The sequence below is a fragment of the Sus scrofa genome, chromosome 3, assembly GCF_054392235.1.
Source record: "Sus scrofa isolate SSC_HxYL_T2T_F1_AM1 chromosome 3, Sscrofa_HxYL_maternal_Yorkshire_Landrace_v2.0, whole genome shotgun sequence".
In the NCBI taxonomy this organism is placed as follows: domain Eukaryota; kingdom Metazoa; phylum Chordata; class Mammalia; order Artiodactyla; family Suidae; genus Sus; species Sus scrofa.
Genome location: NC_139385.1, coordinates 15,114,982 through 15,129,257, shown reverse-complemented (window position 1 = coordinate 15,129,257; position 14,276 = coordinate 15,114,982). Strand labels below are relative to the sequence as shown.

At 47.4% G+C, this 14,276-nt stretch overlaps 1 protein-coding gene across 5 annotated transcripts in view; it reads right to left on the bottom strand.

Annotated features, from left to right (window-relative positions):
• GALNT17 (polypeptide N-acetylgalactosaminyltransferase 17) overlaps nt 1–14,276 on the bottom strand; it is a 423,891-nt gene that overhangs the window by 185,819 nt on the left and 223,796 nt on the right. For all 5 annotated transcript variants that reach the window (XM_085016911.1, XM_085016914.1, XM_085016912.1 and 2 more), the window contains one exon: nt 12,837–13,034. In XM_085016911.1, coding sequence (XP_084873037.1) covers nt 12,837–13,034 — 198 coding nt within the window. The remainder of the gene's footprint in view (nt 1–12,836; nt 13,035–14,276) is intronic.

Genomic DNA, 14,276 nt, shown 5'->3' with positions numbered 1-14,276 from the left:
GGTGGAAACTCCTGCAGCCTTAAAAACGGCGCTGGTCCACAGGGCGAAGAACGCCTCAGTGTCCGCGAAGGAGCATGCAGATGGTCCTTTGCGTTTGCTGGGCTGCTGGCAGTTGATTATTTGGGGGAGAAGAACACCACAGGCTCTGCTGTCTGTGCTTATAATGAACTTTCCTGAGCTTGGAAAGATAATTGTTTGCTTTCTCTCCAATCTAAGAGACATGAAAGAGTCACGTGTTCCTGAATTTCCATAAACGAGAGGAGAAAATGGATAGGGGCGAGGAGGCTCCAAATGGAGCCTTGAACTTAACAAAGGCTGGGCAACTGGTGAGGCCTGATAAGAACCAACCTACCTCTCGGAGGATGGAAACTCCCCCAAGTGCTACTGGACAGGTGCCTAAATGCAAAAGGCGGTTTGGGTTTGAGAACAAGTTATAATCTGTATCTCAAGTGGTCCTGTCTGAAGGACCCCTAAAGACGATTAAGGAATAATTAATTATGCACGAAGGGCCAGATGCAACAGGAGATGCAGAAAGAGTTCTAACCTGGGCTGTAGAGAAAACCACTAGGCCGCAAAGAAGAAAGGGAGGAAAGGGTATTTCCTGCTCTGAACCCAATCTGAGAGTCTCTTTAGTTATTTTTGCAGCACTGAGAAGAAAGACCAGAAGAAAAAAGGACTATGAAAGTGCCCAGAAGATGGCACATTCTGGAATCATCTAGAAAGGAGGGCTTAAACCTATCATAATAAAGGCTGAAGTCTACCCCTCTCCCCTACCTATAATCATACCCATGCGGCTCCAACCAATGAGGAATTTGAATCGTATTGTTTTTGCCCCACCAGATCAATCTGCTAAAATTGATGGTACTGCTGTTTCCCCACTGATGTCCAGGAATAACTCAGGACCTGGACATTTAACTCGGAGCTAAAGTGTCTTCCATTTAGAGAAATAGTTAATTTCAAACTGAAACTTATTTGTTCTCTGGCAGCCCACCCCACTGAAACACTTCATGAGTGAGGAGGAAAGTCTTTCCAGCATTATTCAGGTTCACCCACGTGGCTGCCGTGAGCTGTCAATGATACACGTTGGTTGATGGAGGCAGGCGGATGCCTGTCATCGAGAATGGTTACCCTGCAAGCTGTGCTCTGACTCCAGGGCACTGCCTGGGAATTTGGTTTCCGAATGAAAGGTATCCACAAAAAGAAAAATTAATCTACCCAGGCTGGTGCTGAAGGTACAGAAGTGATGTCAAGAAATACCACTAACGTTCCCCCAAAGCAGTATGTTCACCACTGCATAAGCACACTCTGTTATGCAATGAACAGACTTCCTTAAGGGACTGGCTTGGGAACTGCGCGCCCGATTCTCCGATGCAAATCCCTTGGCATTCAAAAGGCCTCACGGAGTTCCCACTGTGGTGCAGCGGAGGCAAATCTGACTAGGAACCACGAGGTTGTGGGTTCCACCCCTGGCCTCGCTCAGTGGGTTAAGGATCCAGCGTTGCCATGAGCTGTGGTGTAGGTCACAGCCGCGGCTTGGATCTGGCGTTGCTGTGGCTGTAGTGTAGGCTGGCAGCAACAGCTCCGATTAGACCCCTAGCCTGGGAACCTCCATACGCTGTGGGTGCGGCCCTAAAAAGACAAAAAAAAAAAAAAAAAAAAAAAAGCCCTCGCCTTCAATGGCACCCAGGCTTCTGCTCCATATGGAGGATACTAAGTCAGGGATCATACATCCACTTGTACCAATGGACCAGATTAAAAGAAAAGAGTTATAAGATTCCCACAGTGAGGAGCAGGGCTGGTCACTGTAGGCTATAGAGGAATAATAACAATACTAATAGCTGGCACTTTTAGGCATTTCCCATGTATTAGCTCATTCAATCATCACAGCGACCCTGTAAATTATCCCTGTTTATAGACGATGAAGCTGAGACGCAGAGACTGAAGTACCTTGACCAGGGTCTCAGACAATGGGGCTGCAGTACATCTAGGTTTTTTGTGGTTTGTTTGTTTTTGGCCGAGCCTGTGGCATATGGAAGTTCCGGGGCCAGGGATTGAACTCACACCACAGCAGCAACCACAGCCACAGCAATGACAATACCAGATCATTAACCCCTTGTGCCACGAGGAAACTCCCACCTCTAGTTTTCATACCAAGAAGTAATCTGAGGCTCAAAGCCAGGGGTCAAGCTTAGCCTGGAAAACAAGTCTTGGGCCCTGGGCACGTTCTTTCTCTCCCATCCTGCTGCAACCCTGGAATCCCTGGAGAACCACTTGTTCCCAGCCATGGGATCAGGTATTCTGTGAGCACCATGAGAAGGCAGAAGTCAGCTACAGGCAGCTATGCAGAGTGGACCACTGGGCAGGGGCATCCATGTCCTCTGTTCCCACGGGGACTATACTTGCTGCCTTCCCAGGAAGTACCAAAGTTGAGGCTGATGCTCCTTCTAGGTCCTGATCACTTGTGATCTCTCTGAGGCATCCTTTCCAGCTAACTGTCTGACCACATAGCCAATGTTTTAAAGAAATGGACATGTCTTCGTTAGACAATCTTACAGAAGGGCAATGCATTTGTTGCATCTCAGGCAGTCACTGTCAACCCCTGAGTTCTCATCTGGGATCTCAATAATGTGTTAAGGTGGATACGCGGGAAGAGGACTGGGGCAGAAGGAGAGGGTCCCCCATTCTGATTAGAACACAGCTTTATACACAGTGGGAATCAATCAATGCTCATCAAGCCAAGAAGGAAACAGTGGAACACCGCAAAGCCACCCCCTATGCCTGATCCCATTTCATAACAAGGCTTCTTCTGGAGGAACATGAAACCTCACAGTTCCCTGTAATTGACCGAACCAACAGCTTCTATCAGCCTCCAAGCTTCTCCAGGATTGTCCCCTGAAGAAAGCTAGTAGAGTCTTAGAGAGGTGTTTTTTTTTGGTTTTTTTTTTGTTTTGTTTTTTTTGTTTTTTTTTCACTGTAAATTACCCGGTGTCTTGCTTTTGTAGTAGAACTCCATTAACCGGAACATTTAATTACCTACAACACCTCACACCATAAACTCGGAGACTTTACAATTAGAGCTTTTCATCTGAGGGACCAAAAGCTTCGTTATGGAAATTTTCCACTCCTGGAACAATAGACCTTTAAATGTTGAGTAGGTTTTATGGATAAGAAAATTAAAAGCTCATTCACGCAGACGGGGAGCGACCCGCCTAATGACAGAGACCCTGTTGGTAACTTAATGGAACAGGTCACTCCTGTTACTGGAAGACTGTGAGGGCAGAAAAAGAAGGTGAAGGATGGTTAGCTTTTCTCCTCTGATTTTTCTCTCCCTGAGTTGTGACACTTGACCTCTCAGCTAGATCCTTTGCTGAGTCTGCTTTCCTAGACCCTAAGTACTAACCACGTGGCGTTCAATCCTGCCTTTACCGACAATACACTGCCCTTGGTCGGCATCATATACACAGCCAGGAATGGTCAACAGTACCAGTGGGTCTGTCTCCGAGCGATGTTTGACTTCTGCCCAGGATGCTCCTTAGTGTCTGAATCTCTGCATGCGATGCTACCATAACCAATCCTGGGATTTGACCCCAATCTGATCTCCTGGTGTTCTCTTGCCACTTCCCAAAAAGGTGTGTGTGCGGGGGAAACCACACAAGACTCCAAGCCAGGAATGAGTACCCAACTTTCTCCATCTTGTTCCAAGACTGGCCATCTGCCATCTGCTGATGGTCACCAGCTCCGAAGAGAGAATTCACATTTCATACAATTCATCTATTTAAAGTCTACAACTCAATAGATTCTAGTGTGTTCACAGAGTTGAGCAATCAGCACCAAAATTACTTGTAGAACATTTTCATCATGCACTCCCCAAACCCTGCACTCATTACAATCATTCCTCTCCCCACCACTCCCCTCGCCCTGGGCAACCACTATTCTGCTTTGTCTCTCTCCCAATTAGCTTTTTATTTCAGCTCACTGGACCCATGGATGGAGTCAGGGCTCCTCTTGGTTTCCAGAGCTCACCATAAAGTGGATCTCCTGTTTTCATCTACTCACTCTTCCATCTTTCCTCTACTTTTTTCCACTTCCACATCTTTTTTATAGAACGTGGAAATAAGTAAATAAATGTATTTCTTGCTCCATGAGGGTGTTTCTGGTTGATAGGTAGCTTTCCTCCACATGCTGATCCTGGACCCAGGCTCCACCTATATTTGTTTTAATTTATAAATTTTATTGGCATATACTTGACTTACAAAGTCAAGTATTAGTTTCAGGTGTACAGCAAAGTCAGTCAATTATCCACTTTTTAATATACATTCCCTACCTTCGTCTCCTCACCAGACCCTAAACACCCCATCCCCACTGTGCAGCGGAGGGTTAACGCAGTGGACTTGCCCAAACCCTCCACATCCCAAAGAAAGAACGGACTCTCGCCAGGCTCCTGGAAGATAACCACGAAATCCATGGAATATGCTGCTGGATAAGAGCATCTTTGAGGCCCTGGGCCATGTTGTGTTACCTTAACCTCTGCAGGAGGAGGCGGGGAGGAACTCGAGCCTGAGCAGCCAAGGTTAGTTACACGGGTGCTCCCTGCCTGCAGGACTGACGCCCAGTAAAAACCTGGAACAGCCAGGCTCAGGCAAACTTCCTGACCGGCCACATTTCACACATGTTGTTACATGTTATCACGGCGAGACGGAAGCACTGTCCATGCAATGCCACGGTGGAAGAGGACAACCTAGTCATGCTTGGTTTCTCCTGGACTCAGTCCAAAGCATCTTTTCCTTTGTTGATTCTCCTCTGTATCCTTCCACGGCAATAAATGATAACCATGAACATAACAGCTTTTCTGAGTTTTCTGAGTACTTCTAGTGGATCATTGAACCTGAAGGTGGTCTTGGAGACCCCAAACACACTCAATTTCACTCCTCTACCTCTAATCCTATTGTCTCCTATAAACTTTGCCAGTGAAAATCCCCTGCAGTTTGCAAGGCCCAGTGAGTCATGCCTTTTCCAGGAGACAGCCCAGTCGGGAAGGGCACAGATTCTGGCCCCACTACATCCGAAGCCCAGCTTCATCTCTTACTGGGCATGTGACCTTGGGTCAAGTGTCCCCCTGGGCTTCAGTAGCCACACCTGTGAAATGAAGATGTTAAGAATACTTCTCTCATAGGGCTAGTCTGAGCTGAAAATGGATTCATATTGGGTAAAGCAAAAGAAGAATGCCGGGCACAGAGAAAATTTCAGTGTTAGTTATGGCTCTTATAAGCTTTCCCAGCCACTCCGCTCACAAAGCTTCCCTGCTCCTACAAATCCACACTTACCTGAGCTCAAGTGTGACCATGCACTTGAACTCCAACCAGAACTGTATCTCCAACCAGTCCGTGAATGTCCCCAAGAAGACCATGTAATTTACTAATACTGCCCCCCTCCTCGCCGCCCCAACCCAGAGGTTCCCACCCCAAGGCTGAGCACACAATAGGTTCCCAAAATATATTTGCTGATGCATAGGGACGATAGCTCTATTTCCAAGTCTAAGGAAATCTGAGTTTTCACTTGAAGATTTCCTCTCTGTAAGCCAGGCAGCTTCCTCTAGGGAGGAAAAAACAATCTTCCTCTTTTATATACATTTGTGCACAGAATTTGAGATTCCGACAGCGACACACATCCAGGACAGCCCTTTCAACTCCCAGAGTTGAACAGGCTCTCACGGCTCCTGTACCTAATAATTTATTACCAAATTATATGTTAGATTAAGGATTGCTAATTGTTAATCATCAGCTCAATTTAGTTATTAATGAGTAATGTCACTAATTACAGGGTCACGTAACAGAGAGCAGGCGGGCACTGCTGGCACTTCTCAGAAGCTGCCTAACACAGCTCCAGCCAATGCCCTAAAAGCAACTGCTATAAATGTCCTATTTGTGATGACTCCACAGACTTTTCCCTCCAGTGGTAAAAGCCACAAGAGTTTTACCACTGGAAAGAATGGTAAAGATCAGTGGTTCCCAAGCTGTGAGCTACAGGCCTCTGAAGGCTGCGGAGCTAAGGCAGGTTTCCATGAATGCACAGTGCCTTCAGGCTAAAGATACTGTATTTTTCGTGAATATGGTTAAAATGCTATGAATAATACAATTTAAGTTTGTATCAGAGCACAACTGAATTCAGAGTGCTTTTTTGTTAAGAAATCTTCATGGAAAAGCTATTGAATTTGTATTTCTGGGCCCCTAAAACACCCATCAGTTAGTTTTGGGGGGGTTTTTGGTGTGTATTTTTTGTTTTATTTATTTATTTATTCATTCATTTTGGCCTTTTAGAGCCACACCTGAGGCATGTGGAAGCTCCCAGGCTACAGCCACAGCAATGCCAGATCCAAGCTGCATCTGTGACCTACACCACAGTTCACAGCAACACCAATCCTTAATCCAATGAGCAGTGCCAGGGATCCAATCCGCATCCTCATGGATACTAGTTGGGTTCATTGCCACTGAGCCACAATTAGTCTTCAAGTTCTTGGTCAACTCATCCACTCTCATTCCTTTTAGCAATTATTCCAGACTTTTACCGATGATTTTCTGTAGCCTCCTAATCCAAGATCTCACTCTCACTCTTAGCAATGATTTTGCCTCGTCGTTTTTTTTTTTTGTTTGTTTGTTTTTGTTTTCGTCTTTTTAGGGCCGCATCCACAGCATATGGAGTTTTCCAGGCCAGGGGTCGAATTGCAGCTGTAGCCACCACCCTATGCCAGAGCCACAGCAACACCAGATCTGAGCCGCATCTGCAACCTACACCATAGCTCATGGCAATGCCGGATCCCCAACCCACTAACCAAGGCCAGGGATTGAACCTGCAACCTCATCGTTCCTAGTCAGATTTGTTTCCACTGCGCCATGACGGGAACTCCCCGATTTTGCCTCTTAATTCATAAGGCAGATGTGGGTCATGAAACCTAAGCTCTCTCTTCTTGCTCCTCAAGACCAAATTACTATTCGCATTCTTGACCCCACGCTCTGCTTCCTCTTCAGGGTCCTTCTTTCTCAACCAGCACCATCCCTCCTTTTTGTGTCTTCGGATCCTCCCTCTCTTCTTCCCCGTGCCCTCAGTTGTATCTACTGTGTTAAAATGAGACCTTCTGTGTCCTCATCTGGTCTGACAAAGTTCAGAAAGTCAATGCCATATTCAAAGACGTCATGCAAAAAGTTCAAAGTAGATATCCAAAAACCAGCTAGCTGACCAAGAAGGATGAATAGTGGAGTTCAGGAGAGGAGATTATCAGGAGCAGTCCCCTGAGCAAGCTGTAACCTGAATCCCCTTCCCAAGGGGAGAAGGTGAGCATCCCACCAGCTAATCCCAAGCTGGGTGGCCAGTGCTTCTGGGAGTGGAGAAACATCCTCACTGGGGCCTGACTGTCTCTTCTGAGCCTCCGATGTCCCTGGTTCATTTGTTCATTTACTAAATATTTTCAGCATACCTACTAAGTGCTAAGTACACATTAGGCACTGGGGTTCCAACAGAAAAAGCCACAGGCTTGGCTTCATAAAGCATGTAGACTGGTGGGGGATGAAGAATGGTCAGTGTCTAGCACAAGCCTGTGCAAATGGGGAGGTTGGCCTTCAGATACATAACCTTCAGGAAATCACATGCAAAGTTCTGTCCACTCATTACGCTCTCAGAAGTGACAGCATCATCTCTGATCTATGGCTTTCATTAGATTACTGAAAAGGTCCCTGACTCAAAAAAGTTTAAACTCCACTGGTCTAATGATAGCTTGTTAATGGGACACTGGAGATAATGTCACTTGGGAGAAAAACGAGGGCTTAAGATATAGATTTGAGAGACTTCTCTGCAGAGGGGCAAGAGCTGGGTCAGTGTCTCTCAGAGTCTCACTGAGGAAGCTCAGTGGCCAGGGGTTGTGACACACAACAGAGGCAGGATGGCCCTCTCTGATGGCTTAACTCAAGCTCTAGGAATCCAGCCATGTTTGTCCTATGGCATTTTTTTTTTTTTTTGGTCTTTTTGCCTTTTAGGGCCACATTTGCAGCATATGGAGGTTCCCAGGCTAGGGGTCTAGTGGGAGCTGTAGCCGCCGGCCTACACCACAGCCACAGCAAGTTGGGATCTGAGCCGTGTCTGTGACCTACACCACAGCTCATGGCAACGGCGGATCCTTAACCCCCCGAGCGAGGCCAGGGATCAAACCTGCATCCTCATGGATGCTAGGTGGATTTGTTAACCACTGAGCCATGAGAGGAACTCCTGTCCTATGGCTTTGAATGACACTCTTCCCAATCTCTTCAGCCCCACAATAACGTCACAGACCACAGGTGCCCACAACTCCCAGTGTGAGAACCGTGGGCTAAGGCTGTCTCTGAGAACCCGAGGTCTTCAAGGGAGCAAGTGTAGAGCAAGGATCAAATTCTGGGAGCCTGGATGGTCAAATCCAGTCTAGAATCATGTTGTTTGGCCCCGTACTTTTTTTTTTTTTTTTTAATGGCCACACCCACGTCATATGGAAGTACTGAACCAGGAACTGAATCCAAGCTGCAGCTGCCGCCTATGCCGCAGCTGTGGCAATGCTGGATCCTTTAACTCACTGCGTGGGGCTGGGGATCGAACCCCACTCCACAGCAACCTGAGCTGCTGCAGTAGGATTCTTAACCCCCTGTGCCACAGCAGGAACTCTGGCCTTTTAATCTTGAAGAAGAGGGATTTATTGCCAGCATTTGGAGGTCAGGAGATTTCATGAAATTATTTGTTTTGCGTCTTTTCTTAAAAGTCTGAGGACCTGACAACACTGACCCTGGGTGCCCCCATCACCCGCACGTGGGGCTGGCAGCGGCTGCTTCCTGGGATGGAACATGTCTTTTTCAGCCCCCATCCCCCACCCCTCACACTTGACTCTACCCTCCTTAACGACACCTGCTCACTCTCTACCCTTGAATCTCTGGTGAAGACAAAGAAGAGCACAGGCAAAACAGAAATCTTTGGGAAATAGCTCTTTACCAGAGAGGGGGAAAAAAAAAAAAGATATGTAGGAGAAAAAAAAAAAAAAAAGAGAGAGAGAGAGAAAAAGAAGTACAACAGAAAGGATATAAATTCCCTCAATGCAGCATCTCCTATATCTGTACTGTCTACTGGGAAGACTCAGTATCTAAACACTCATCTGATCGAATGCCATTTGGATGGTGAAAAAGTTCTCCTCACCCCATCCTTTACCAGAATAAAATCGCTGCTATGAAAACACTGAGATCACGGGGGGGGGGGGGGGGGGAATCGACCACGTCCTGACATTTAAGAAACAGGATGTATCTGCTTAAGGACATGAGAATTAAATGTCCCACAATTAAATGTCCCCATCGACTCTTACCAAATTAAGCATTTCATAAGTCAGGATACATTAAAGAGAGATCATTGGTACCTGACTCTACTGTATACATCAGAGATGCATGTAATATTCATAACTCAGGATCATGACTCCATTTTCTTGAGTCTTTCAAAAAATGCATATTAATCAGCTGTTCATGTTACAGAAAATACAAGCTCAAGTTTCACTTCGTGCCTCCCATACGCAGGGAGAGCTGTGTGTTCTGGGCATCCCGGTGCACTGCTCTGTATCCATGTCTTTCCCTCTCTTGCTAACACCGCTGTCACACTTGCACTCCCTTCTCTGTCACAGCTGGAGGTCAGCCTCCTGTGTGTCAGAGAGGAAGCAGTGCTTTTCCAAAAATATAAAACTCACTGTCAAGCCATCACTTGAATCCATCCCTTTAAGATCTGCAGGGCACAGGGTCTTTAAGCACTCTCCATCAATTCTTTTTAATCAGGGTACAATCCGCCTAAAATTCACTGCCTTAACCATTTTTATGGATACAGTTGAGCAGCGTTAAGTACATTCACAGAAGTCTGCATCCGAGTTCCAGAACTCTTTCCATCTCACCAAACTGAAGCTCCGCATCCATTAAACAACAATTCGTCTCTCCTCCTTTCTCCCAACCCCTGGCAACCACCATTCCACCCCCGGACTCCATGAATGTGGCCATTCTCGGCACTATATGCTGAGTGGAATCACAGAGTACCTTTGGTGACTGCTTTATTTCACTTAGCATAATGTCCCCAAGGCTTCACCATGTTGCAGCATGTGTCAGAATTTCCTTCTTTCTCTTAAGGCTGAATAACATTCCATTGTATGTGCCCACACCACACTGTGTTTATCCATTCGTCTACTGGGTTATTTCCACCTTTTGGCTATTCTGAGTAATGCCGCTATCAACGCGCATGTACAAATAGTTCCCTGAGACGCTGCTTTCAACTCTTTGGGGGTATATATACTCATAAGTAGAACTGCTGGACCATGTGATCATTCTATTCTTTTTTTTTTTTTCTTTTTATGGTTGCACCGGAGGCATATGGAAGTTCTCAGGCTAGGAGTCAAATTGGAGCTGCGGGCACAGGACTATGCCACAGCTTGCAGCAACTTGGGCTCCTTAACCCATTGAGCGAGGCCAGGGATTGAACCTGCATGCTCACAGAGAGTATGTCGGGTCCTTAACCCACTGAGCCACAATAGGAACTGCTATTTTTAATTTTTTAGGGGGCTGTCATACTGTTTTCACAGCAGCTGCGCCATTTATCTTCCCACCGGCAACGCGCAAGGATTCCAACTTCCCCACTTTCCTGCCAACATGTGTTATTTGCCTTTTTTTCAGACAGTAGCCATCCTAATGGGTTTAAGTTGGTATCTCCACTATTACATTTTAAATAGAGGTGGTATTTCCACCATGAATGACATTTTAAGTATCCCTGAAGGTTCTTCCCTGGTCCTCAGATGACACCTTAGCGCTGGGTCCATGCTGTTATTTGCAGAAATGCCAGAGCAGCTGTGGCAGCACCGCGCGGAGCCACTGAACCTCTAGGCTCAGATGGATACGGAGCCACCAGACGTCTCCAGCCGAGCACATTATTGGCCCCAAAGATTACCGAATCTGTTGCATAAATTTGGCCACGGGTGGCTCTACTTTAATGCAGTGCTTTACAATTTGAGCAGGAAAATAAGATGGAGCAAAGGTGGGCGTGTCCATCTCAAAATCTACTCAAAACTTGATCAACGGAGAAAGAACTTTACGAATATTTGCAAAAAGTCCTCACTCCTGTTCCCCAATTGCTCCTTTATACCAACACACAGAGCCCAAAAATGAGGGCAACGTCAGGAGGCCTCTCCCATCTCTCCTCACTTAGAACCATGAAGATTTTTAAGTCAGTTTGGACGCTCACGTGGAAGTTACAGAAAGTACTGAACTGAAACTTGGGTATCATCTTGGGTGAAAATCAGCATCTGGGGTAGGCTGAACAATTCCCCACACCACCCCACGCCCCCAATCCACATCCTAAGCTCTATGAATGTTACCTTATATGGGGGAAAGAAGGACTTCGCAGATATGAGTAAGTAAAGGATCTTCAGAAGAAGGAGAGTATCACGGATTATTTGCATGAAACCCAAATATTACCACCAAGGCCCTTTCATGAGAGGGGCAAGAAAATCAAGGGAAGGAGTTTCCACTGAGGCACAATGGGACTGGCAGCCTCTGCAGTGCTAGGACACAGATCAGTGGGTTAAAGGATCTGGTGTTGCTGCAGCTGTGACATAGCTTGCAAACAAGGCTCAGATCTGATCGCTAACCCAGCGACTCCCTATGCCGTGGGGCCGGCAAAAAAGAAAAAGTCAGGGGAAGAAGCAGGCCATGGGATGAAGGAAGCAGGGGGAAATGGGTGATGTGGTCCAGCCAGGAGCCAGGGGCTGAGAACAGCCTCCAGAAAGCTGGAAAGGGCACAGAAAAGGAGTCTCCTTGGGAGCTTCCACAAGGACCCAGACCTGCAGACACCTTGTGTTTGGCTCTGTAAGGCTCATTCCAGATAACTGCAGGACTGTTAGAACCTAAGAGAATAAATCCACATGCTTTAAGCCACTATACTTGTGGCAATTTGTTACAGCAGCCATAGGAACCAGATACGACATCAAAAGCCACCTACTTCACTTAACATCCTTTACATTTGAGCTTCCCAACTGGTACACCTTGGGGGGATCTATCTTCTCACTTCCAGGGGGAGCTGGGTGGTGCCTGTGGCAAAAGTCACCCGAGCTTCCCAAAGGCCTTGGGTTAACCGGGGTGCCACACGAATATTGCCCTTTTCTGCGTGTTACTCTGTAATCATCAAGCAATGGAGTACAAAAATGTCCCAGGAATTAATACCTTTCAAACTTCATTCTTTTTGTCTTTTTTTTTTTTTTTTTTTTTTTTTTTTAAGGGCCGCACCTGCGGCATATTGAGGTTCCCAGGCTAGGGATCCAATCGGAGCTACGGCCGCTGGCCTACACCACAGCCACAGCAACGCCAGATCCTCAACTCACTGAGTGAGGCCAGGGAGCGAACCTGCAAGCTCATGGTTCCTAGTCGGATTCACTTCCGCTGTGCCACGACAGGAACTCCCTCAAATTTCATTCTCAAAAGCTGCTGAACATAGTTCAACAGCTCCAAGGAAGAATAAATAAAGTGTGAGCCTTCCTATCAACTTCCATCTTTCAGAACTGCTTGTTAGATAAGCTGCACTTGGAACATCTTTAGCAAAATAAGCAAAATGCGGTATCCTTTCTCAGCAAGAAAACGTAGGTGGGAAGACGCCCCGAACCCCTAAAGCAGCTGTTTGCACACTGCAGCTCCACCCCGCAGGTGCCTCTCCCGGCCTCCCTCCTTCCCTCCCAGAGGGCTGAGTCGGGTGCCCCTCTCTCCCCTGGGATCTGGGGGACTCGAAGGCCACCAGAGCGCATGCTGGACACAGACCTGATAGGGAGAGAAGGGTCTCCGGCGTCCCACCAGTCTTTTGGGGGGCTGATGTACATGCACCACAGCTCCCAGCTGTACCCATGGGCCGAGTTCTCATACCGCTGCACCTCGAAGGTGTCCTGTTTGATGTTGTCGATGGAAGGGAGGATCACCCGCTTCCGGTTCTCCTGGATCCTGGAGAGAACGGGCTCGGCCCTGCAACGCAGAAGCAGAAATAAAACCTCTCTCCCCAGGCTCACCCCCACCTCTACTGGGACAGCCCCAAGACTGCAGACATCTTACAGAGGCAACACGGGAAAGGCTAGGCTTTGGGTGGGCTGGACCGCAGCGGGAAACTCAGGCTCCAGAGTGATGCCTTCAGCTGGATCAGGCTTTTTTTTTTTTTTGCTTTTTAGGGCTACACCCATGGCATATGGAAGTTCCCAGGCTAGTGGTCCAATCAGAGCTGCAGCTGCCGGCCACAGCCACGCGAGATCCAAGCCTCATCTGTGATCTACACCGCAGCTCACAGCAATGCCAGATCCTTAACCCACTGATCGAGGGCAGGGATTGAACCTGCACACTCATGGATACTAATTGGGTTCTTAACCCGCTGAGCCACAACAGGAACTCCCTGGATCGGGCATCTTTAAAGGAGCCCTGGGACCCAGCTCCAGCCCTGGCCCCTGTGGGTTCATCTCAGTGCTACCTGCATTGGCCTCAAAGGCCTGAAGAATTCAGACCTTGGAACATGAGGGCCTCTGCCCCAGAAAGCCTGGCGTGTCTTTTATGCCAACGCTGTGAGCCACAGCAGCCCCCGCCCGGACTCTAGGATTTGCTTCGCCCTCCAGTTCTGTACAGTGTTTTCTGTTTCCCCTCAGGCACTGGCCGATGCCTCTGCCTTTTTTTTTTTTTTTTTTTTTTTCTGCTGGAGCTGAATTGCCCTTGATGGCCCGGTTTCAATAGGTATTTCACTAGCTTCTTTGTGCCGGTAACTATTTCAGTTGTTTTAATTGATTATTTAATTGATTTCTTCAAAGGAATCTAATTGGATGGGTTAGGGATGGCATGCAGGAACTCACTGAATGCAAAGGCAGGCAGGATCCTGCTTCCCAACTAGCCCACCCCCATCAAGGCTGTGGCAGGCAGGAGGCAGGGACCTGGCTCGGGGATCAAGGGGCAGCCCTGCCAGCTTAGGACAAAGCAGATGGTCAGCCACCCTTGCCAGTGTGAGTCTCCCAGGTAGATGTAAGGAGGGATCATGTCCCCATATTTGAGAAGGAGAAGATGGCTCTCGTAAGCCAGGGCATTAATCTCCCTGCTTAGAACAGAGCGCAGACTTTGGAAAAGAGTCAAGTGAAAATCCCATTCCTCTGCATTATTTGGAAGAATAATGAGAACACTCGGCCTCCATCCCATCTCTTTTCATTTGCAGCTATTGAATTACCTGTTGGCACA